The sequence below is a fragment of the Pelodiscus sinensis genome, chromosome 5 (genome assembly GCF_049634645.1).
Source record: "Pelodiscus sinensis isolate JC-2024 chromosome 5, ASM4963464v1, whole genome shotgun sequence".
In the NCBI taxonomy this organism is placed as follows: Eukaryota; Metazoa; Chordata; order Testudines; family Trionychidae; genus Pelodiscus; species Pelodiscus sinensis.
The window spans coordinates 93,514,798-93,537,003 of NC_134715.1; the positions used below are offsets into that span (position 1 = coordinate 93,514,798).

Here is a 22,206-nt window from a genome sequence, read left to right on the forward strand (position 1 = left end):
AAGCCTGGAGAGCAACCCGCAGGGCTACTGCTATTAACCCAGCCCGTGCCCTGCTCTCAGGACCCGAAGCAGGAGAGGCCAGGGCCGGTTTCCCCAGGCCAGATAAGTTCCTTTGAAACCTCCCTAGTCAGTCTGAGAAGTGGGGGAGAAAGGGAATCGCTAAGTTCCTTACCGCTTCGCAGCTGAGCTGTGCCTAGGCCGACGCGCCCCGGCTGCTTCCCCTTCCCCGCCCCGCCACGTCGGCAGGCTCTGGGAAGAGGAGGAAGCCGGGCAGCGGCCGGGAGAGGGAGGGCTCTGGCTCTGGCTCTCACTCCCACTCACGCTGAAACGTGAAGGGCTGCTCGAGCCTCCCTCAAGCTGGCGCGCTGGACTGCGTGGCTTGCAGCGGCTGCAAAGCGGGCGGGGCTGGGGTCGAAGCTCGAGCGCGCAGCCTGGCACAGTCACTCCCACCCGCGGGGTGCTGTAGGGTTTTCCCTTGCCCGGGCTTGCAGCTTCTCCCAGCTGAAATCAGTCATTGGCATTCGAACAGCCCTTACGAGCCACAGCCACAACCTCTGCGGCCCCGATGCTTGTTGTGCAATTGCCTCAGAGCTGTTTCCCCTTCTTTCTTTCGGCTGTGCCTCCGCGCAAATGGCCCGCGTGGCGAGTAGTAAGCCACGAACGCTGAGATTTTCCCAGCAGCTCGTCTTGGGAACTGAGCATCTAGATCCTGGAGGCAGCTCTGAATAGCCCAGGCCTCTGAGTTCAGATTGTGGCTCCTTTTCTAGAAAAACGTTCACAGCAATTACCTTCCTCTGCAGAGGGAGAGGGGCTTAGCGCTCTGAAGTGACTGCACCCAAACGGGACAGTCCTCTCTTCTTGAAAGGAATGAGTCTCGGTGGTTCTATTTGTAGTGCCTAAAGCTGTCTAAATAAACCTCCCCCCCCCCCCCCCAAGACAGAGAGATGGTAAACCATGAAAGGGAACACATTAGATCACAGTCGTTTCAATAGGTTCGTACATAACAACAGTAGCTCCTCCTATGTTGATGTTTAAGTCACAGACGGGTGCCCATTGCTATGCATATAAAACCTGTCTTCTGCCTCGAGGAACTTATAGTCTAAAATAAATGGCAAGAGAACAACAAGCTCTGGGAGCAGCAAAGGAAAGGTCTGTCCTCTCTGCATTTTAAAAAATCATAATAGGGTGAGAACAACATGTTTACCAAGATGGTTTAATGTTAGAGTTCGTCTGAAAAATGAATTTTTTTTCTTTGAGAAAAAAAGCTGATTTCTGTGGCCAACTAATGAAAATGTTGTGGCCAACAAATGAAGAATTGGGTGGGTTTGGTTTTCTGATTAAATTTTTTTTTAGGAAAGCGCACACATTGGATGAAAATGTTCATTTATTTAAAAACCTAATTTTCCTTTTTAAAACGTATGCAAAATATTTCACTAGCTCTATTTAGTAAATGTGGACTTGCATTTGTGGTGTTCTCAGGAAGGTTTTGGAAATGGAGGCTTTCATATTGGAAGAGGGAGGAAATTCTGCACATAATGGCACTGTAGCAGCAGGCAAGAAGACAGAATTGAGCATGGTGAGAAAAGTGAAAGAGGGGAAGTGAATTAGGATTCAATAGCAAAGCAAATGATCCAAGGCAGAGTGGTGAGAATTGTGAGCAGAAATGCAGGCATAGCCAGAATGATAATTTATGTCAGGGTTTTGTTACATACCAATGTAAAATTTAAGGCCCAAAGATCTTCCCTCACATATGTGCATGCTGCTTCTATTGATATATTTCTTTTGGCCTTAGGTTTGATAAAATTGTGTTCTAATTCTAAATTTGAGGACCAATAACTAGTACAGTCTTGTTGTAATTCAGAGGAGAGAGCAAAAGCCTCAGCTGAGAGGAACTCAGTCTAACACAGTTCTTTAAAATAAATAAATAGTCTTGTTAACAAGCTGTTTTTCTTAGCTTCAATTAAGATTAATGTTTATGCTGGCACGAGGTATTATATGACAAGACTATGTGTGTAGGCCGCAATATGCCACCAAAAATATGTGTATCAATGCCTATCTCCAACAGGGATAAATGTAGACTTGCCAATTTTTTTCAGTTAATATTATCTATGTATTTGTATTGTGGTACCACCTCTAAGCCCCATTTAATTATTATTTTTTTGTAGAAAAGTGAAGCAGAGCAGGGATCAGAATGGAGTTGACAAGTAGGAGCTGGGAAACAACTTCTCTCAGATCCTTGTGACAAGTGATTAAGTCTCATTTTTATTGAGGCAGTGTTGACATCATCATACAGTAGTGTAAGGGCATATTCAAATCTGGGACCTCTGGTGCTTAATGTAGGAGTCTGTACAGCTTGAGCTATAAAGCCAACTGGCTCTTAGCTTGGGCTGTAGCTCTCACGTGTTCTTATCTCTTGCTGTAAGTGGTCTAAGTAAGGGTTGGGCAATAATTTTTGACTGGAGGCCACTTCAGAAATTATTGAAGAGTCCCCAGGCAACCCCAGAAGGAGCAGGGTCTCAGGCAGAAGGAGCAGGGCCAGGACACTTCTATGCTTCCCTGCCCATAGACCCTAATTGGTCTGGGGGTGGGTGAGCGCGTGAAGTCTTTGCCCCCTCCCCGCTAGAGAGAACCACCAGCTGTTTTGCGTGTTCTAAACAGCTGGTGGTTCCTTGGCAGTGGGAGGAGACTTCACGTGCTCCCCCTCATCTCCAGCAAATCAGGGCTTGGGGGTGAGGAGGAGCACGTGAAGTCGCCTCCCACCCTGCCCCCTTCCTGGAAGGAGTGAGTGGTGCTTAGAAGTACCGCGCCCCTTGCAGGGTGAGGAGACTTTGCGTGCTCCCCTCGTGCCCATACCCATACCCATCAGAGCCTGCTTGCAGGATGGGGGCAGAGTGGGAGGAGACTTCACATGCTTCCCCCACCATAACTGAGGCTAAGTGATGATGTGATTTGGATACACCTGTTTCCTAAGTCATTTAGAGCTGTGCAAATGATATGTTACACTGTGAATTTTTTGTTTTTGGAAGCAAGAAATGAACCTTTTTGATTAATTAATTTTTTGCATATTTTGACTGCTCACCTTTTCGAAGCACATTGGCACAACAGTTATCATTATGCTTATCTACATTATGCTGTGTTTTCACTTGTGTTATCTTTTGCATCCTTTTCCTGATGTCAAACTTGATTTAAATCTCAGCATTAAAACATAGCATGATCAATGAAGTTTAAGACTAAGATATACTTAGTATACTTAGTATACTGAGTTATACCAGTATATTATTATTATTATTTATTTATTTATTTATTATTTATTTCATTTGATTGTGTCATGGCACCATAAACTAAAAGAATTTAGAAAATGACCATTCACTTCATGGGATAACTTGCTAAGTAGTGCTATTCTATTTGAATTAAAATGTTAAAACTAGTCTCTGAATTAAATCTCAAGGTAAGTAAAGTTTTTAGGGACTGTTTTTGATGTGGGGAATTTTTTAAAGTAAAATATTGTTACTACAGATCACCAAGTGGCACCATTTTACAAGTCATAGCATACAGGTTTTTGTGGTTGGTTTATCATGCAAGTGTGTAAGTTAGTATGAAACAAAAAACAGGACTATGTAGCACTTTAAATAACAAGATGGTTTATTAGGTGATGAGCTTTCATGGGCCAGACCCACTTCCTCAGATCAAATAGTGGAAGAAAATTGTCACAACCATATATACCAAAGGATACAATTAAAAAAAATGAACACATTTGAATGGGAGCTGGAAGCATGTAGGTAACTGTATGTGTCAGTGGGTTTTCTATAGAGAGTGGTGTCTAATTTTCCATTGCTGATTTGTACTGACTCATACAGTTACCTACATGCTTCCAGCTCCCATCCAGAACACACCATACGATCCATCATCTATAGCTAAGCCCTTTGATACAACCGCATCTGCTCTAATCCCACTGACAGAGACCAGAAACTTCAGGATCTCTACCAAGCATTTATAAACCTCAACTACCCACCCGGAGAAATAAAAAAGAAAATTGAAAGAGCCAGATGAACACCTAGAAACCATCTACTTCAAAACAGACCCAAGAAAACCAACAATAGAACACCACTTGTCATCACCTACAGCCCCCAGCTTAAACCTGTCCAACACATTATCAATAAACTACAGCCTATACTGGAACAGGATACTAAACTCCAAGGCTGTGTCTACATTGGCATCCCTTTCTGGAAAAGGGATGCTAATGAGACACATCACAATTTAAATCCCCCGCGGCATTTGCATTTACATGGCTGCCGCTTTTTTCCGGCTCGGGGTTATGCCGGAGAAAAGTGCCAGTCTAGACGCGATTTTCCGGAAAATAAGCCCTTTTCTGGAAGATCCCTTATTCCTACTTTCAAAAAGCGGCAGCCATGTAAATGCAAATGCCGCAGGGGATATTTAAATCCCCCACAGAATTTGCAATTGCGATGTGTCTCATTAGCATCCCTTTTCCGGAAAGGGATGCCAATGTAGACACAGCCCAAGAGACTCTGGGAGACAGACCCATAGTCTCCTATAGACAACCACCTAACCTCAAGATGATTCTTACCAACAACCATAGGACATACCACACTAATACCAACCCTGGTACCTTCCCTTGCAACAAACCCCGGTGCCAGCTTTGTCCACATATTCACTCTGCTGATACCATTATTGGACCTAACCAAGTGAGTTATAAGATCAAGAACACATATTCCTGTGCACCCAGAAATATAATTTATGCTATCATGTGCCGAAAGTGTCCATCTGCTATGTACATTGGACAAATGTCTCAGACACTTCGCCACAGGATCAATGCCCACAAAACAGATATTAGACAGCATCACAAAGAAAAAACAGTTTCTTGCCATTTCAACCAGAAAGGACATTGTCTCAACGACTTGATTACCTGCATCCTGCTTCAAAGGCCTTTTAAGACTACACTTGAAAGAGAATCCTCTGAACTGTCATTCATGCTTAAATTCGACACTTTATGCCTAAGTTTGAATAAAGACTCTAATTATCTTACCCATTACAAAGATAGCTTCCCCAATTATCACCTCTAATATCATTAGCTCACAGACATTTACCTCCCCTCCTCCCATCCCCCTTCTGTTCTGAAATTTGATTTGTCCTTTTCATATGTGTTCATTTTTTAAAATATTATCCTTTGGTATATATGGTTGTGACAATTTTCTTCCACTATTTGATCTGAGGAAGTGGGTCTGGCCCACGAAAGCTCATCACCTAATAAACCATCTTTAAAGTGCTACATAGTCCTATTTTTTGTTTCAGCTACACCTGACTAACACAGCTACATTTCTATCATTGTGTTAGTATGTAACCCATACCTGCTAGAAATGGTGCTGTGCCCCCTTTGAATGGCATCGAGACCACCTGCAGATTAATGAGTCTGCAACAGTTTTCATTAAAAAGCATGTGGTTTTTTAGTTCACACAGTAACGGCTCGTGCTTTTAGCTCTAGAGATTCCAGGTTCAATCCAGCTCACCAAAAGACCTAGTTGCCAGAGTTACAATTAGTTTTATCAAGTAGGTTGAGGGGAGGGAGGAAAGCTGTGGAAAACAGTTTGAGAGTTTTTTTTCTTTGCCTTAATCTCTCCAACAGAGTCAATTTCTTGTGAAGAGGATGCTTCCTTGGAACTGGGCATGTGAGCTTGTCCTTGTCTTTCAGAAAAATAATTTTTTCTATGCGCCTTGTGACCATCTCATTCATGGACTATTGTGTATCATGTAAATGAACTAGTTATACTTAGAATCTATACAGATCCCATAGCACTGATTATTCCTCCAATAAGAAGTTGACTTGCAGGGCATCAGCATCTACCACCATTTGACAGGGGGATAACAATATAATAATACACCTATTTTTATCATGACTTCAATGTAGCTAGCACTGTGAGGCCTTTAAAATAGGAGAGATCTATTTAGTTCCAGGAAAAGATATTTGAGTGTCAATGTAAATTTGTTTAACAGAAGATATATACAGGTATTATTTATTTTAAAACAAATTTTAGAAAGGGAAAGCAATTGATGGATCAGTTGAAATGAGGATAAAGGAATATATGCTGTTTAGGCAACTGCAAAGCATGAAAGCACGCAGTTCAATAATATAATTAAATTATCAAAAAGTCATATCAATAATGTCTGGAAAAAATGTAAATTTGTGGAAAATTCACGTGTAATTTCATAAGAAATCAGTAGATGGCACAAACAACTTTTGGAAGGTTTGAGTGCTAAATGTCGTTATACAAATAGGCAGGATTACAGGAAGTTGTGCTTCTTATCTTTTCCTGTGTAATTTTTCTGCTTACTTACGCAGCAAGACTTCCTGGTAAGAAAGAACTATTAATTTATGTTTGTTTTAAGAAGACCTCTAATTAACTTAAAGGGTTATATTACCTGTGTACTCTGCATCTTATTCAGAAAATGAGATATGTTTTGTAAATCATTTATGAATTAAAGTTAATGATTTGCTTTGTAGTCTGTGCGTGAGTAATTAGTGTAGACATATTTGTGTTCAGTAAATTCACTGAAACTATTGTAATATAATCAACTTTATAGTAGTATCACTGGGTCTACACTGGAGGGGTACACCAACTCTGCTAAATCAGTTTTTGAACACGTGTTCACGGGGTTGGAGACAAAGTGACAATATAAATTAAATTGCAGCATGGAAGGTTTAGGTTGGACATTCTTAAACTTCTTGATTGTCAGGGTGGTTAAGCATGGGAATAATATATAGAGTTCTAATCTTAAATATTTAAAATGCATTTCAATTATGACAAAATCCATGATTTCAGGAGTCCCAGAAGTTCATTTGTGGAGTAAAAAGCAGTTTGCAGTGTTGTTGTGTCCATGCTGGTTTCCAGGACACAAGCAAGACAAGCTCTTGAGGTAATATATTTTATTGAACTAACTTCTGTTGGTGAAAGAAACAAGTTTCTGAGCTGAAGAAGAATTCTGTGGAGCTTGAAAGCTTGTTTCTTTCAGATAACAGCTCCAAAGTTTGCTTTTTTCTCTCTCTCTGCCTGGACTCCTTTGGAGTTTAGCTACATGCCTGCTGAAGTTTGCTGTTAGCTATATCAGTCAGCATTTTTTCCTTGCTGTGCAATGCAGTTAACCTGACAATCTTGTTGCTCTGATTGCTTGCCCACTCTGCTAGCTTTACACCTATTTTAGAGTCTAGTCCTGAAAGGAGCTATCACCTGCTGCTTGAAACCTGTGAGAAGTGAACACATAGGACAAGAAGCAAGATCCCAACTCTTATGTTTTGATCTTAGTAGCTCAGATTTAGACCCTTTGTCAAATGAACAAAATTTATTCTATACTAGGTGCAACAGTTTTGGCTTAAATAATAGTTGGAAATTTTGCTTAAGAACACATGTAAAATTGAATATATTCTAATTTTAAACTTCATGTTCTCCCTAACCAAAATACTACATACTGTACTAAACTGGTAAGCTTTATTTACCCCACAGACTCTATCTGGAAGTACTGTACTCTATCAAAACCTCTGTGTTATATCTTTGGGCGGAAGGGGAGGAGGACTTTTCTTTGCCAGCACAACTGAGTAGTTCTGCATTTACACCTGGCTACGTCTGCACTGGCAGCTTCTTCTGCAAGAACTCTTTTGCAGAAGAGTTCTTGTGCAAAAACTCTTCCACAAGAGATCATCTACACCCGTGGTCCCCAACACGGTGCCCGCGGGCGCCATGGCGCCCGCGGGGGCATTTCCATGCGCCCGCCAGGTGCTTGGGGCTGGCCTGGCACCGGGCGCATGGCTGGGGGGAGCGCCGGCCCCAGGCGCGTGGCGCTGGCCCCGGGCGCGTGGTGCTGGGCAGGGGGAGCGCCGGCCCCAGGCGCGCGGCGCTGGCGGGGGGAGCGCCGGCCCCGGGCGCGTGGTGCTGGGCGGGGGGAGCGCCGGCCTCGGGCGCGCGGCACTGGGAGCGCCGGCCCCGGGCGCGCGGCGCTGGCAGGGGGAGCGCCGGGCCCGGGTGCACGGCGCTTGGCGGGGGGAGCGCCAGCCCCGGGCATGCAGCTATGGGGGGGGGGCCGCCCCCGGGCATGCGGCTATGGGGGGGGGCCGCCCCCGGGGCGCAAGTATTCCCGCCCCCTGGCGCCCAGCGGGCGAACGGCCACGCCCCCTGGCGCCCGACAACCTCGAAAGGTTGGGGACCACTGATCTACACTGCCATGTGCTTTTGCGCAAGAGATGTGCTTTTGCGCAAGAGCATCCATGGCAGTGTAGATGCTCTCTTGCGCAAGAAAGCTCTGATGGCCATTTTAATCATAAGGGCTTCTTGGGCAAGAAATTCATGTTGCCTGTCTACGCTGCACTCTTCTGGAAGAACTCTTGCACAAGAGGGCTTATTCCTCATGGGGAGAGGAATAACTCTTCCAAAAGAAGCCTTGTTTTACAACGCTATACTGTAAATTTACTTCTGGAAGAACACTCGTGCAGGGTAGACAGCCGGCAAGTTTTTGCGGATGAACAGCTGTTCTTTCGCAAGAAGCTGCCAGTGTAGACGTAGCTCTGGAGTATATATATATAGTTAGTGTGACATTTTGGGAGATAGTTTACTGAAATTCCATTCAGCCACTGCAGAGGATTAAACCACAACAGTCTGTAGTTAACATTGGATTCTATTCAATTTAGTTTGGGAGAGTGGTGAGTGGTCTTTCAGATGAGATCTTAAAAATCAATTTTTTGTCTGTTCTCCAAGTACAATAAGGATCCTATGGAAGTTTAAACACGGTAGCACAGAAAGGATTTGCTCCAGTGAGCTTGAATTAAATTTCTCACAACTACCACACACATGGGTTGCTTATGTGGCTGCAGCCTACCAGCTAGGAAAAGACTGCATATTACTGATGCAGTGCTTATCAAGTTTAAATGCTTTGGAATTATTCAGAATGAAAAATGCTACGACTAATGATTCTGTCATATGTTAATTATTAACTGTAAACCCTAAAGATCACATATGTCGGATTTTAACTCTTGTCAATTTCACTGTACTGTGTGCTGACTCAAAAAGCAAGTCTGTGAGCGAGAAAGTGTATACTACAGAGTATGTGTGAAGGTATGTGTAAATAATTTGATTCAAATGGCCAACATTCAGATTTATTTTAATAAAGCAGCTGGAAAATTGTCTCAGCTGATCCTTATATATAAAACATGGCTGAAATTATGTCTTGGGCAATAACAGGGAAAGAAAGACTGTAGGGTATATTTCAGGGCCTTATTCAACTGTACTTTAGCATCGCTTATGTGAACAGGGGGGTGTTTCACTAATAGCACATCTACACTATGTGGAAGATTGACACTGCCACAGTCAATCTTCTGGGGTTCAATTTAGCAGGTTTAGAATAGACCCACTAAATCAAACTCAGAGTGCACCATTACTCCTGCTCCCCATAACGAGTAAGGGAAGCTGACAGGAGCATTTGCTCCCATCAGCCTCTCACTGTGTGGATGGCGCAGAAATGTGATTTAAGATATGTAAATGTATCAACATAATTTATGTAGCCATAGTTGCATATATTAGTTTGTCCTTCTGATGTAGTATAGACTAGACCTTAAGGTTTGGTCCTGCACACCAAAGGAAGGGTGTTGTCCATACAAACACAAAGTAAGAAAGTTATGATCAGGAAAGTGAAAGCTGCTTAGCCCAGTCCCATTGAACTGTAGTGTAGAGTAGTCAAATAGTAGCAGGAGTAAGGCCTAATATGGGAATACATAGTGAAGGGTCTCATGCAATGCTTAGAATTTAATTTATACGGCCATTCTATGCCCAAGTATCCGTGGGGGACTGCTGTGAAAAATGCAAATTAAATTTAATTTGACACCTATGCCAAACCTGAACCTGTCTTTGTAGGTGAAAATGCTGCACCTCTTAGGCCCAAGATTTCTAATTTGTTTCTCATTCTGGCTCAACTTATTATTTTTAAAAGATATACATTAATGAGTTACCATTTCTGTTACTTAGTGACCTGCTAAAAATGGTTCACATTAGTAAAGGTTTGGCAAGGAATGTCTGTATGTTTCAGCTAATAAGGTATAATCTTATTAATCACAAATCAAATAGGATTTGTGGGACTGGTAATGGGATAGAACCTATTCTCCTTTATAGACCTTTTACCTCCAGCTAGCATTTTACACACAGCATTGTGGGGTAGTGACAGACAGGTATTACTTTCTGATACCTTTTTGGTAGATTATATGAAATTAATTAGTTGATGGACTCAATCCAGTTCCTATTGGACCGATGTTTAAAAAGTAGTAATTGTGTGTTACCTTGCCATTAAACAGACAGTAAGGGTACGTCTACACTGTACACTTATTTCAGAATAAGCTATTTCGGAAGAAAAACTCTGAAATAGCTTATTTTGAAATAGAGCGTCTACACAGCAAATGCCCATCAGAATAGCACTGAGCTATTTCAAAATAGAACGTCCCCACTCATTGGGTGCTGAATCACATTTAAGGCCACTTGGAAGCACTTCAGGCAGGGCATCAGGACAGCAGTTATTTCCTGAAGCTGCTGCATGAGTCTATCTGAAGCTCGAGCTTTAAGGGACTCCCCTGTATAGCCGTGTCTCAGGCTCCTCTCTTTTGCCTACCTCACTGAGGGACATCAAACCTACTCCTTTGCCTACTGTGGTTGCCCTTAGGGACACCTCAGCTCACTAGCCATGGAGCCAGAGCTGCCTCTGAGAACTCGATACTTCTTATCTGTCGTGCTGCAGCTCCTGCAGGTGTTTCTGCAGGCTGCCCTCCAGGCCCTGCAGGAATACAACCCCCAGCTCATTACAGAGAACCTCATCGTCTTTATGTGGGTGCAGCTCATGCAGCTGGACCCCACCATGCACCGCCGCTTCTGGCGTCTGGACACCAGTTCCTACTGGTGGGACCGGCTTGTTATGGAGCAGTGGGACAACCAGCATTGGCTCCAGAATTTTCGTATGTGGAAGGACACCTTTCTGGAGTTGTATGAGTGGCTCACCCCTGCCCTCAGATGACGGGACACACACATGCGACCCACCATACCCCTCAAGAAGCGAGTCACCATCGCCATCTGAAAGGTCACCATGCCAGACATCTACTGATCTGTCGGGAACCTGTTCGGCCTGGGGAGATTGGCTGTTGGGGCCGTAGTCATGCAGGTATGACGCTCTTGGCTATTGTCCCAGGAGGATAGTGAAGTGCTAGAATGGGGTTCCCTAATGAAAGGGGGGTTGTTGGTGGTGGAAGCCCCCTAGCTGGGAAGTTTTTCAGTTCTGCCTTCACAAAGCCCTGCTTGGGAAGGGATAAGTAGGGGGTTGCTCCTGGTGTGTGTAGGGGGGAGCTCAGGGACCTCCCATGAGCTCTGGCAACCCTGTGATTCTCTGTCTCCTTTTACAGATGGTGTGGGCCATCAACACCATCCCTCTGCACAGGGTCATCAACCTTGGTGATGTGGACCCCATCATTACCAGCTTTGCCAACATGGGCTTCCCCAACTGCAGGGGGGTTATTGACGGCACCCATATGCCTGTCTGAGCCCCAACCACTTGGCATCTGTATCATCAACTAGAAAGGGTACCTCAATGGTCCTACAGGCCGTCACAGTCTACCATGGCCGGTTCACAGATATCTACATCAGGTGGTTGGGGAGTACGCACGATGCCTGCATCTTCCAAAACTCCAGCATCTTCCAGAAACTGCACGCCAGCACTTTTTTTTCTCAACTGCACCATCAGGGTCATGGACATGGACATGCCGATGTGCATTGTAGGGGACGCACCCTACCCTAATGAAGCCCTACACAGGACACCTTGACCACATCAAGGAATTCTTCAATGCCAAGCACAGCAGAGCCCAGATGGTGGAGGAGGGTGCCTTTGGGCATCTGAAGGTGAAGTTCCATTGCCTCCTCACCCAGCTGGATGTCAGGGAGTGGAATGTCCCTTAAGTGGCAGCTGCGTGCTGTGTCCTTCACAATATATGTGACAGGAAGGGGGAGATGTTCCTGCCAGTGTGGGGAGCAGAGCCCGACTGGATCAACAGGGCGTTTGAGCAGCCGCGAACAGCTGCCATCTGGCAGGCCCATCAGGGGACTGTGTGCATCTGGAAGGTCCTGAGCGAGAGTTTCTCACAAGGACCCCAGTGACACTCTCCCCTGGGCCTTCCCACTATGGGCCTGTGCCTTGCCCCATGTACCTTTTCTCCCACACCCCTTCCCTCCCCCCTCCACTGCAGAGTCAATAAACTACACTTTTTGTTTGAGAAAAAATAAACTTTGTTTTTTAATTTGGATAAAAGTAACTGGGGAAAGAACCTGGGAGAGGGGAAGAGGAGAGGCTCAGGGCTCAGGCTGGGAGTGGCACCTGGTTCTGGATGTGGGAACCTTGGTGGCCATGGGGTGAAGCTAGGGGAAGAAGCGGGAGGGGCAGGAGCAGGGGCAGGAAGGAGGGGCAGGAGCAGGAGCAGGCACCATGCTGGCGATGAGCGCTTGTGCATCCGTGCTGATGATGCAGCCCAGATCCAGCATCTTCCGCCAGGTCTCTTGCCACAGCTGGATGCCCTCCTCCAGTCTCTGGTCCAGGGTATGCTGCAGGGCTTGCAGTGTGGAGATGTGCTCCTGCTGGAATTCCTCCTGGGTTCTCCTGCACCGGCGGGTCACTCAGGGTCGGGAGGCTGCCCTGGGTAGTATTGACTGCCCCCTTCATACAGCTGGTCTGGCTGTGGAGAAGACAGAGGTGGTTGGTTGTCCCTCCGCCTGAAGCCTTGCCCTCATCTGTGAGCTGAGACTGAAATATCTTGTGTCAGACAAAGACGATGTGCTCGGAGCAAGGCCATCTATGGTCTGGACAATGGGCCCTTTCCTGCAGGGGCCCAGATGAACAGGGGAGAGCTTTACTACCCCCACGTCCTGGGGACAAGCAGGCAGCATGGGAAGGTGCCAGTCAGACCAGGAGTCTGTGGGCAGGAGGGGGGCCACAGGGCAGCTGGGCTTTCCTCCATGCCGAGCATATGCCAGGTCTGGCAGGCACGGCATCCCATGGGAAGAGGACTTGTATCCTTGTCTGCTGGATGGGAGGCAGGTGTGTGTGAGTGGTAGATGCTCCTGTGGCTCACAGTGCTGGCCCCAGGAGCAGGTGCAGCCCTGAGCATGTGGGCATGCCCATGTGCTGTGTGTGTCACTCCTAACTGTGTGTGTGTCGCCATGTCCCCAGCTTCCTTCTAGAGGTGGCTTTTGGTGAGAGAATGTCCCACCCCAGTGTGGCTGGCCTCCCCAGACCCTGTGAGCAATAGCACAAGGGTCTTCTGGTGCAGCCTCCCAGGGCTGTTTGCCCCTGACTGACATTCCATGTGCACCCATGTGCACAGGCTGCTGCACGATCCCCAGCTCAAGAAGGCCAAGTGAGAAGCATGCTCCAGCCCCTCACCATCTGCCATGTCCACCCTGTGGGTGTAGCGAAAGTAATGGCACACACCTGATGTGCCTTCCCTGGCGTTGGACAATGCCTGGGAGATATCCAGGGTACCAGCTCCAGGGTGAGCATGGTGATGGTCAGCAGAAAAGGACCTGGGGGTTACAATGGATGAGAAGCTGGATATGAGTCAACAGTGTGCCCTTGTAGCCAAGAAGGCTAATGGTGTATTAGGTTGCACTAGGAGGAGCACTGCCAGCAGATCTAGAGAAGTGATTATTTCCCTTTATTCGGCTCTGGTGAGGACACATCTGGAGTATTGCATCCAATCTGGGGCCCTCACTACAGAAATCATGTGGACACATTGGAGAGGGTCCAGTGAAGGGCAACCAAAATGATTAGGGGGCTGGAGCATATGACCTATGAGGAGAGGCTGAGGGAGTTGGGTCTGTTTAGTCTGCAGAAGTGAGAGTGAGGGGGGATTTGATAGCAGCCTTCAACTGCCTGAACGAGGTTCCAAAGAGGAAGGAAAGAGGCTGTTCTCAGTAGTGACGGATGGCAGAACAAGGATCAATGGTCTCAAGTTACAGTGGGGGAGGTCTAGGCTGGATATTAGGAAAAACAATTTCACTAGCAGGGTGGTGAAGCACTGGGATGGGTTACCTAAGGAGGTGGTGAAATCTCCATCCCTAGAGGTTTTTAAGTCTCAGCTTGACAAAGCCCTATCTGGGATGATTTAGTTGGGGTTGGTCCTGCTTTGGGCAGGGAGCTGGACTTGATGACCTCCTGAGGTCTCTTCCAGCCCTAGGACTCTATGGCTGTGTCTAGACTGGCAAGTTTTTCTGCAAAATCATCTGCTTTTGCGGAAAAACTTGCCAGCTGTCTACACTGGCCGCTTGAATTTCCGCAAAAGCACTGACGATCTCATGTAAGATTGTCAGTGCTTTTCCGGAAATACTATGCTGCTCCTGTTCGGGCAAAAGTCTTTTTCCGAAAGACTTTTGCACAAATGGGCCAATGTAGACAGCAGAGATTTGTTTTCCGCAAAAAAGCCCCGATCGCGAAAATGGCGATTGGGGCTTTTTTGCGGAAAAGTGCGTCTAGATTGGCCACAGACGCTTTTCCGCAAAAAGTGCTTTTGTGGAAAAGCGTCCTGCCAATCTAGTCGCTCTTTTCCGAAAATGCTTTTAATGGAAAACTTTTCAGTTAAAATTATTTCCAGAAGATCATGTCAGTGTAGACATAGCCTATGATTCTATGGTGCTGGCCTCCTCTGCATCTGTCCCCTGCAAGAGCAATGATGGACCTCTCCAGCCCTGAGTCCACTACTGGGGTGGAGGAAGGGACTGACCCTCCCCTTAGGATGCAGTGCAGATCTGAATAGTAGGGGCAGGTGTGGGGTTCAGTCCCAGAACGGGAACTGTGCTCCCTGGCCGTGGCATAGACCCGGCGGAGCTCCTTGACCTTCATCTGCACCTGCTCCTAGGTGCAGAAGTGGCTCATGGTACCCAGTCTCTTGGCCATAGATGTCAGCATTCCTGCATCTGGGGCAGAGATCCTGGAGGTTTGCCTCCTCGCCCTAGACCTCAGCGAGGGCCAGGATCTCCGCACGAGACCAGGAAGGCCCCTTTTGTCCCCTGGCAGGATCCTGGGAGCCTGCTGCCTGCTTGGCTGGAGCTGTGGAGGGCTCAGATGGAGCACGGGCATGGCTCATGGCAGCAGAGACAGCTGTGCAGGCTGCTGCAATGTGGCAGAGGACCAGCAGGGCTTGCTATCTGCCACAAGCCCTTTTCCCTGTGCCTGCAGCTTTAAGTGCTGGAAGGGAAGGGGAAGTACAGAGTTTTGATGAGTGTAGACAGAGGCAGCAGCAGGGCACCTGTGGGAAGGACTGGAAGCCAATTAACTTGAAATAACTCCAGCCAGCCCTGTCTACACATGCATTATTCTGAAAGAGCTATTTTGGAGTAGGCATTATTCCTAGTAGAATGAGGTTTACAGAGTCTGACATAAGCCATCCATATTTCAAAATTATTTTGAAATAAAGGGCTTACTGTGTAGATGCCCGCAAAGTTATTTTAGAATAACATCTAGTATTCCAAAATAATGCTGCTGAATAGACTTGCCCTAAATGAATGAACATCAACAAGCTGTGCCTCTTCTGAATGGCAGAGTGCCCTCCATTACTGTTAAAATCAGTAGGAGAGAAGACCTACTGATGGGCCCTAACACTTATATTGAACACTCATCTAGTCCTTAGTATAGTCACTTAATGTGAATTCTTTTTTTCAGGATTAAAACCGATATGGAGAAATGATGAAGGTCAATGAACATCTATAAAGAATAACCAAAAACATGGTAGAAAACAGAAGATCTTTCACAAACTCTTTTTTTTGTAGTTGTGTCTTTATAATAACTCTCTGGAACTATATCAAGCTGTCTGATGAATATGAATTTATTGCAAAGTATTCTAGTACCGTACCAGAAGACCATTTTTACTATGAAACTAAGAACCTGCCACCCTCACATGAAAAGAGACGTCAGATTCTATCAGCAGATAACAGAATAAACCATTCCAGTTGGGATGTGGTACACAATACTTCAGACAGTTTAGAACTGTCTAATATCTCAGAGAATTCAATAAACGATTTAATACAATTATTGTCAACATTCAACAAAACCTCAAAAATAAAAAAACTTACTCTGACTAATATTAAAACACCCTGGAAAAGCTTTATTAAATTTCTTCAGATTGTGTGGCAAACATCCATTGAATATTTCAATATCAACAATATAAAACTATTGTCACATATTGAAAAGCAGATCTTCAACTACAGTGATACTTCAATGAAAGCACTGACAATAAAGAATGTTTCCATTGAAATATTCTATTTTTCACAGAATGACCTATACAGCATATTTTCAGAGATGAACACTGAGGCCTTGACAATATCTGATTCAAAGATAATACATATGCTTTGCCCTTCCAAGCCAAGTATATTTCAGGTTTTAAACTTTTCAAACAATGATTTGACAGACATGGTTTTTGAAGACTGTGAGAACTTATTTCTTTTGGAAACACTTATTCTGCAGAAAAATCAATTAAAAAAACTTTCCAAAGTGAGCTCAATGACAAGTAAAATGAAATCACTGAAATATTTGGACATAAGTAGGAATTTATTGTATATTAATGAGAATGGGAACCATTGCAACTGGATTCAAACTCTGGCTAAACTGAATTTGTCCTCAAACAAATTGACAGACTCAGTTTTTGGATGTTTGCCAATCAATGTCCAAATACTTGATCTACAAAATAACCTGATCAGAACTGTCCCCAAAGATGTTGCTGAACTGAAAGCTTTGAAAGAGCTAAATATTGCATTTAACGGGTTAACTGAGCTGCCTGGATGTAATCATTTTAGGGGTCTGGAGTTCCTGAACATAGAAGAGAATTCAATTCTCACGCCATCATCTGACTTCTTCCATAGCTGTCAGAATATCAGAGAGCTAAGAGGAGGACACAATCCATTCCAATGTTCTTGTGAATTACGAGACTTCATTAATTTTGAAAAAAAATCAGGTGGAAGGTTGATTGGCTGGCCAGAATCCTATGTGTGTGAATATCCAGATGGCCTAAAGGGAACCCAGCTAAAGGACTTTCATTTGTCTGAACTATCTTGCAATACAACCCTCTTGCTTATTATAGCTATAGTTGTTACAGTCTTGGTAGTGGCTGTGACATCCTTTCTGTGTATCTATTTTGACATAATGTGGTATTTGAAGATGATGTGGCAGTGGGCACAAACTAAACGCAGGGTTCGCTACACACACCCTGAAGATCTGCAAAACATTTTACAATTTCATGCTTTTATTTCATATAGTGAACGTGATTCCCTCTGGGTGAAGAGTCATTTGATCCCAAACCTGGAGAAGGAAGATGGGTCTGTACAGATCTGTCTGCATGAGAGGAACTTTGTTCCCGGCAAAAGCATTGTTGAGAACATTATAAACTGCATTGAGAAAAGTCACAAATCAATCTTTGTTTTGTCTCCCAATTTTGTTCAGAGTGAATGGTGTCACTATGAGCTTTACTTTGCCCATCACAAATTGTTTAGTGAAAGTTCCAATAGCTTAATCCTCATTTTATTGGAACCAATCCCACAGTATCTGATTCCTGCCCGGTATCACAAGCTGAAAGCTCTCATGGCAAAGAGAACATATTTGGAGTGGCCAAAGGAGAAAAGCAAACATGGACTTTTCTGGTCTAATCTTAAGGCGGCTATTAACATTAACCTGCCAGTATCTGCCAAAGTGGTGTAGAAAAAGACAGAAGTTATTTTCATTTTAATTGTCTTTTTGTCTTTTATGATAATACAATAAACATTTGATTATGAAAATTGTGTCAGAGAGTTGCCTTTATAATGGTAGAAGCCATTTAAAAAAACCTGCTTTTTTTAACTGGTAACCTTAACTGTTTCCATGTAGTTGTTAAATGTAAGGTTGCCAGGTATTCGGTTTTCACCTGGACAGTCTGGTATTTGTGGCCCCTGTCCGGTAAAAAAAACCCAGAAAATATCAGACATGTAAAATGTCCGGTGTCCAGTATTTTCTGTTTTTCTCGGACAGAAGGCAGGCGGGGGCATTATTCCCCTACCATGTCTGGAGGGTTTGGGGGGAATTGGGAGCATGGGGATTTAAAGGTGCAGTGACCTTTTTTTTTTTTTTTTTTTTCTCAACAAGATTGGTGTCTGATATTTTCCTTTTTTTTCCTCAATCAATTTTTTCCCTCACCATGTTCGGGATTTTTTGTGAAAGTATCTGGCAACCCTAGTTAAAGTTGTCTCCTAACTATAGGGGGAAAATGTCATTTTAAAAACTAGGAATCTCCTAAAGATGAAGAATACTTAAAGCTATTAGTGGGGAGCAGATGTGCTATGCATTTAGAATGTGACATTACTGCAATAAAAGGCAGTGCAATTCAGGGTAACCTACTGTTTTAAGAGGAATCATGCAACCAAACATCATGCCTTCATGGCTTTATTGTGACCACACCTGGAATATTGTGTCCGGTTCTGGCCACTACCTTTTCTGAAACATATCAACCAGGTGGGAGGAAATTTGAGCAAGAGAATTGGTCAGCATGCTGGAGGAATTGATTTATGAATAAAACATTGACAGAGCTAAATGTACATAGAGTAGTGAGTAGCCAAATAACTACTTTCTTTCCTGATCAGCTCTTTAATCACCACATCGGGTATATCTTCCAGTTGACAGATAGTGATATTCTTTTGAGGTAGCAACGTGTCAGTCTGTAGATTCATGCACAGTTCATGCACATGACATTTTTATATAGCAGCATGTTCACTCTGAAAGTTCATTCAAGTTGAAATTTTTTCACCGGAAAAGGAAATCTATACTGACTTCCAGCACCCAGTACCTGAAAAGCTTGATAAATGGCATCTGGGAGGTCCTGTCCATTAGTATAGGGGAAAACTCTAAACTTAAATAGTTAAAAATGGCTACTAATTTGGAGAGTCCCTGTTTTTCAGAGCCTGAATGATACTTGAGTATCTCAGGTTGGGCACCCAAAAACCAAGGCTCCAAAAATTACTAGAAATTTCTGAAAATGTACCTCATAAGTTGTGAAACATTCAAAAACAATGTAAGCAAGCCAGAAATTCATCAGATGGTTTAAACGGGTGAGTAACCATTTCTATTACTAAATCTCCATAAAGCTCACTCTGCCAGCAGGAGCATTAGATTTGAGCCCCTGTGGGAAATCTTCCCACAGTATGGCCCTGAGGCTGGAGATCTTGCTTCCTACTTTGGCCCCTGGGCTGCGGTGGGGGCAGAGAGCTTTTCTGGTGTTTGGGCCACAGTGGGAGTGGGGGAAGGAGCAAGCAATTGTTTCCTTATTTCCTTAATTCCACCATTTCTGATACCAAGAAATGTTTGTCCTTTTCACAGAATCCAGTGCAAGCAAGCAATACAATTAGGCTAATAAACTAGATTTACATTACAAAGTGTGCAGTTTGTTCTAGAGCAGTGGTCTCCAACCTTTTAAAGTATGAGATCACTTTTTGAATTTAAGCACAAACCAGGATCTACAGGTAGTGCCCGGGTTACGTACAAGATAGGGACTGTAGATTTGTTCTTAAGTTGAATCTGTATGTCAGTCGGAACTGGCGTCCAGATTCAGCCGCTGCTGAAACTGACCGCCAGTTCCGACTTACATACAGAATCAACTTAAGAACCCCAAGCGTCCCCAAGTCAACTGCTGCTGAAACTGATCAGCAGCTGATTCCAGGAAGCCCGGGGCAGAGCAACTCTGCCTCAGGCTTCCTGTAGTCAGCGCTGGTCAGTTTCAGCAGCAGCTGACTTGGGGACGCCTGGGGCAGAGCAGCTGGGGTGCTGCTGGGTTGCCCAGTAGCGCCGCTCCTCGGTGCTACTGGACCAACCCAGCAGCACCCCATCTGCTCTGCCCTAGGCGTCCTGATTCAGCCGCTGCTGAAACTGACCAGCAGCGGCTGAATCAGGACGCCTGGGGCAGAGCAGCTGGGGTGCTGCCGGGTTGGTCCAGTAGCGCCCGGAGCGGCACTGCAGGACCAACCGGCAGAGCCCCAGCTGCTCTGCCACAGGCGTCCAGAGAAAAGCCTAGTCTGTTGGGGGGGGGGGAGCGTACTAGCTGCGCCCCCCCCCACCCCAGCAGACCAGGAAGACGCGGGCGGCGGACCGAGACGCACCGCGGTCCCGCCGCCTGGGTCCTCCGCGGCTTTGCTCCCCGTCTCCCTGGTCTGCTGGAAACCAGCAGACCAGGGAGACGGGGAGCAAAGCCTCTGAGGACGCCAGCAGCGGGACAGCCGCGGGGCGTCTGGGCTGTCCCGCTGCCGGCTTCCCCAGGCTTTGCAAAGCCGCGGGGGGGATCAGGCAGCGGGGCAGCCCAGGCGCGCCTGGGCTGCTCCACTGCCGGCTTCCCCGAGGCTTTGCTTCCGCTTTGCTTTGCTCTGCTGCCCGAGCCCCTCCGCGGCTTCCTGCAGACCAGGAAGACGCAGAGAAAGCCCCGGAGTACACGGGCGGCAGGACCGCGAGGTCCCACAGTCCGTGTCCTCCGGAGCGAGCCCCGTTCGTAACTGCGGATCTGACATAAGTCGGATCTGCGTAAGTCGGGGACTGCCTGTACCTCAAACCCAAATATCTCTGCCCCACCTCCTTTGTGCTGCTTCTCCAAGGCCCCATGCCTGCTCACTCCATCCTTCCTCCCTCCCCCATCCTTCCTCCCTTTCATCAGACAGGGGCAGAGGTTGGGGCACAGGCTTTGGTTTTGGGCTAAGGGATTTGGAGTTTGAGAAGGACTCTGAGCTGAGCCTGGGGCAGGGGTTGGGGTGCCATAGGTGGTTCAGGGTAAGGCTCTGTAAGGGAGTCTGGGTCTTGGGGTCTCGGGGCTAGGGCAGGGGCTTGGGATGGTGGAGGGGGTTCATGACTGGAACAGGGATTCAGGATGCAGGCTCCAGCTGGACTTTGCTTACCACAGTTGGCTCTAGTGGGGTGGTGCAGTGGGGCTAAGGCAGGCTCACCCCTACCCTGGTCCTGCACCACTCCAAAAAGCATCTAGCAAACTCCCTCCATCCAAACCCTGTTGTGCCCCCCTCCCCTGTTCTGTGGTAATTGAATACAGGGTGGGAGAGGAGAAACAGCTCCAAGGCAAAGGGTAGGAGTTGCACAGCAGTGGGGGGAGGGGCAGCGGACGTGCCAGCCCTTGATAGTTTCTTGGCCAAACCAGTCAAGATCACCTGTCAGAGGTCCAAGATCTATCAGTAGATCCTGATCTACTGGTTGGTGACCACTGATCTACACATATACATGCTGTTGGGCCATCTTCTGCGATGAACTCCTATGTTAACAAACAGGATTACATATATCCCACTTAAAATGTGTACTTCCCCTAGCAGAAAAAAAAGTCACAGTAACTTAATTACATTGGTTTTAGTCATAAATATAGTTATGAATGAGACAAAATAAAAGTTTATAATATTAAAGCAAAATATTAAAGAAAACCCACCATGAATACAGAAAAGCAAACAGAGATGTGTGCTTACAGTCGCCAATCATATAGGATAACATGATTAGCATTATAATAATTTGGATAGCTTCATTTTGCTAAAACACTTGTCTACGGTAAACAAACATTACACTGAAGTGGCTCAAGAATTTCTAGAATAGATCTGCTGTTCTTAAATTATAGTTGCAAGACATCTAACTTTTCTTTTTTAAAACCCACCATAATGGCCACAACTCAAACTATCACAACTCAAGTGAGGCAAGTGGTTATCAGTGATTACTGCTTTTCTGCTAAGATCTGTTCACTTCATAATTCCTTTTCATCCTCCTACCCCTCCCTCACACTATTTTCCCATTTTGTCCATTTATATTGTGTAACCCTTCTGCCGGGTAGGCCTGGCAGCAAGCAGGGCCGGATTCAATATCTTGGGGTCCAAATCACACAGAACCGGCTCGAGCCCCCACCCAGTAACCTGGGAAATTCACACACCCCTGGGTGCCTCTGAGAGGCAATGCTTCCCCACTCACAAGCACATTGTCTGAGTGTAGGAAAGAAACATTTAATGAAACAGAGAGAGAAGTCATACGGCATTAACTTGGGAAATACCACAAACAGAGTTCATAACCCAAACATGAGCTAAGCCTCCCTGCCCCCCAGCCAAGAATCATCCAAAGTCCCAAAGTCTGACACCCCAAAAG

At 45.6% G+C, this 22,206-nt stretch overlaps 1 protein-coding gene across 7 annotated transcripts; it reads left to right on the plus strand.

Moving 5' to 3' along the window:
• The first annotated feature begins 1,034 nt into the window (after positions 1–1,034).
• Positions 1,035–18,123, plus strand: LOC102460455 (toll-like receptor 1). Of its 7 annotated transcripts, XM_006129519.4 has the most exons (4): positions 1,083–1,149; positions 5,645–5,687; positions 6,840–6,933; positions 15,742–18,122. In XM_006129519.4, the coding sequence occupies exon 4, from the start codon at positions 15,805–15,807 to the stop codon at positions 17,767–17,769; it is 1,965 nt and encodes a 654-aa protein (XP_006129581.1). In that variant the 5' UTR covers positions 1,083–1,149; positions 5,645–5,687; positions 6,840–6,933; positions 15,742–15,804; the 3' UTR covers positions 17,770–18,122. The 7 variants fall into 7 exon arrangements, with proteins under 7 accessions (XP_006129585.1, XP_006129582.1, XP_006129586.1 ...); XM_006129520.4 differs by lacking the exon at positions 5,645–5,687 and having other exon boundaries at positions 1,042–1,149; XM_006129521.4 differs by lacking the exon at positions 5,645–5,687 and having other exon boundaries at positions 1,072–1,185.
• The last annotated feature ends 4,083 nt before the right edge of the window (positions 18,124–22,206 follow it).

Bases quoted from the DNA above. Each gene is read 5' to 3' on its own strand.
- LOC102460455 (XM_006129523.4), top strand. From the start codon at position 15,805: ATGGTAGAAAACAGAAGATCTTTCACAAACTCTTTTTTTTGTAGTTGT.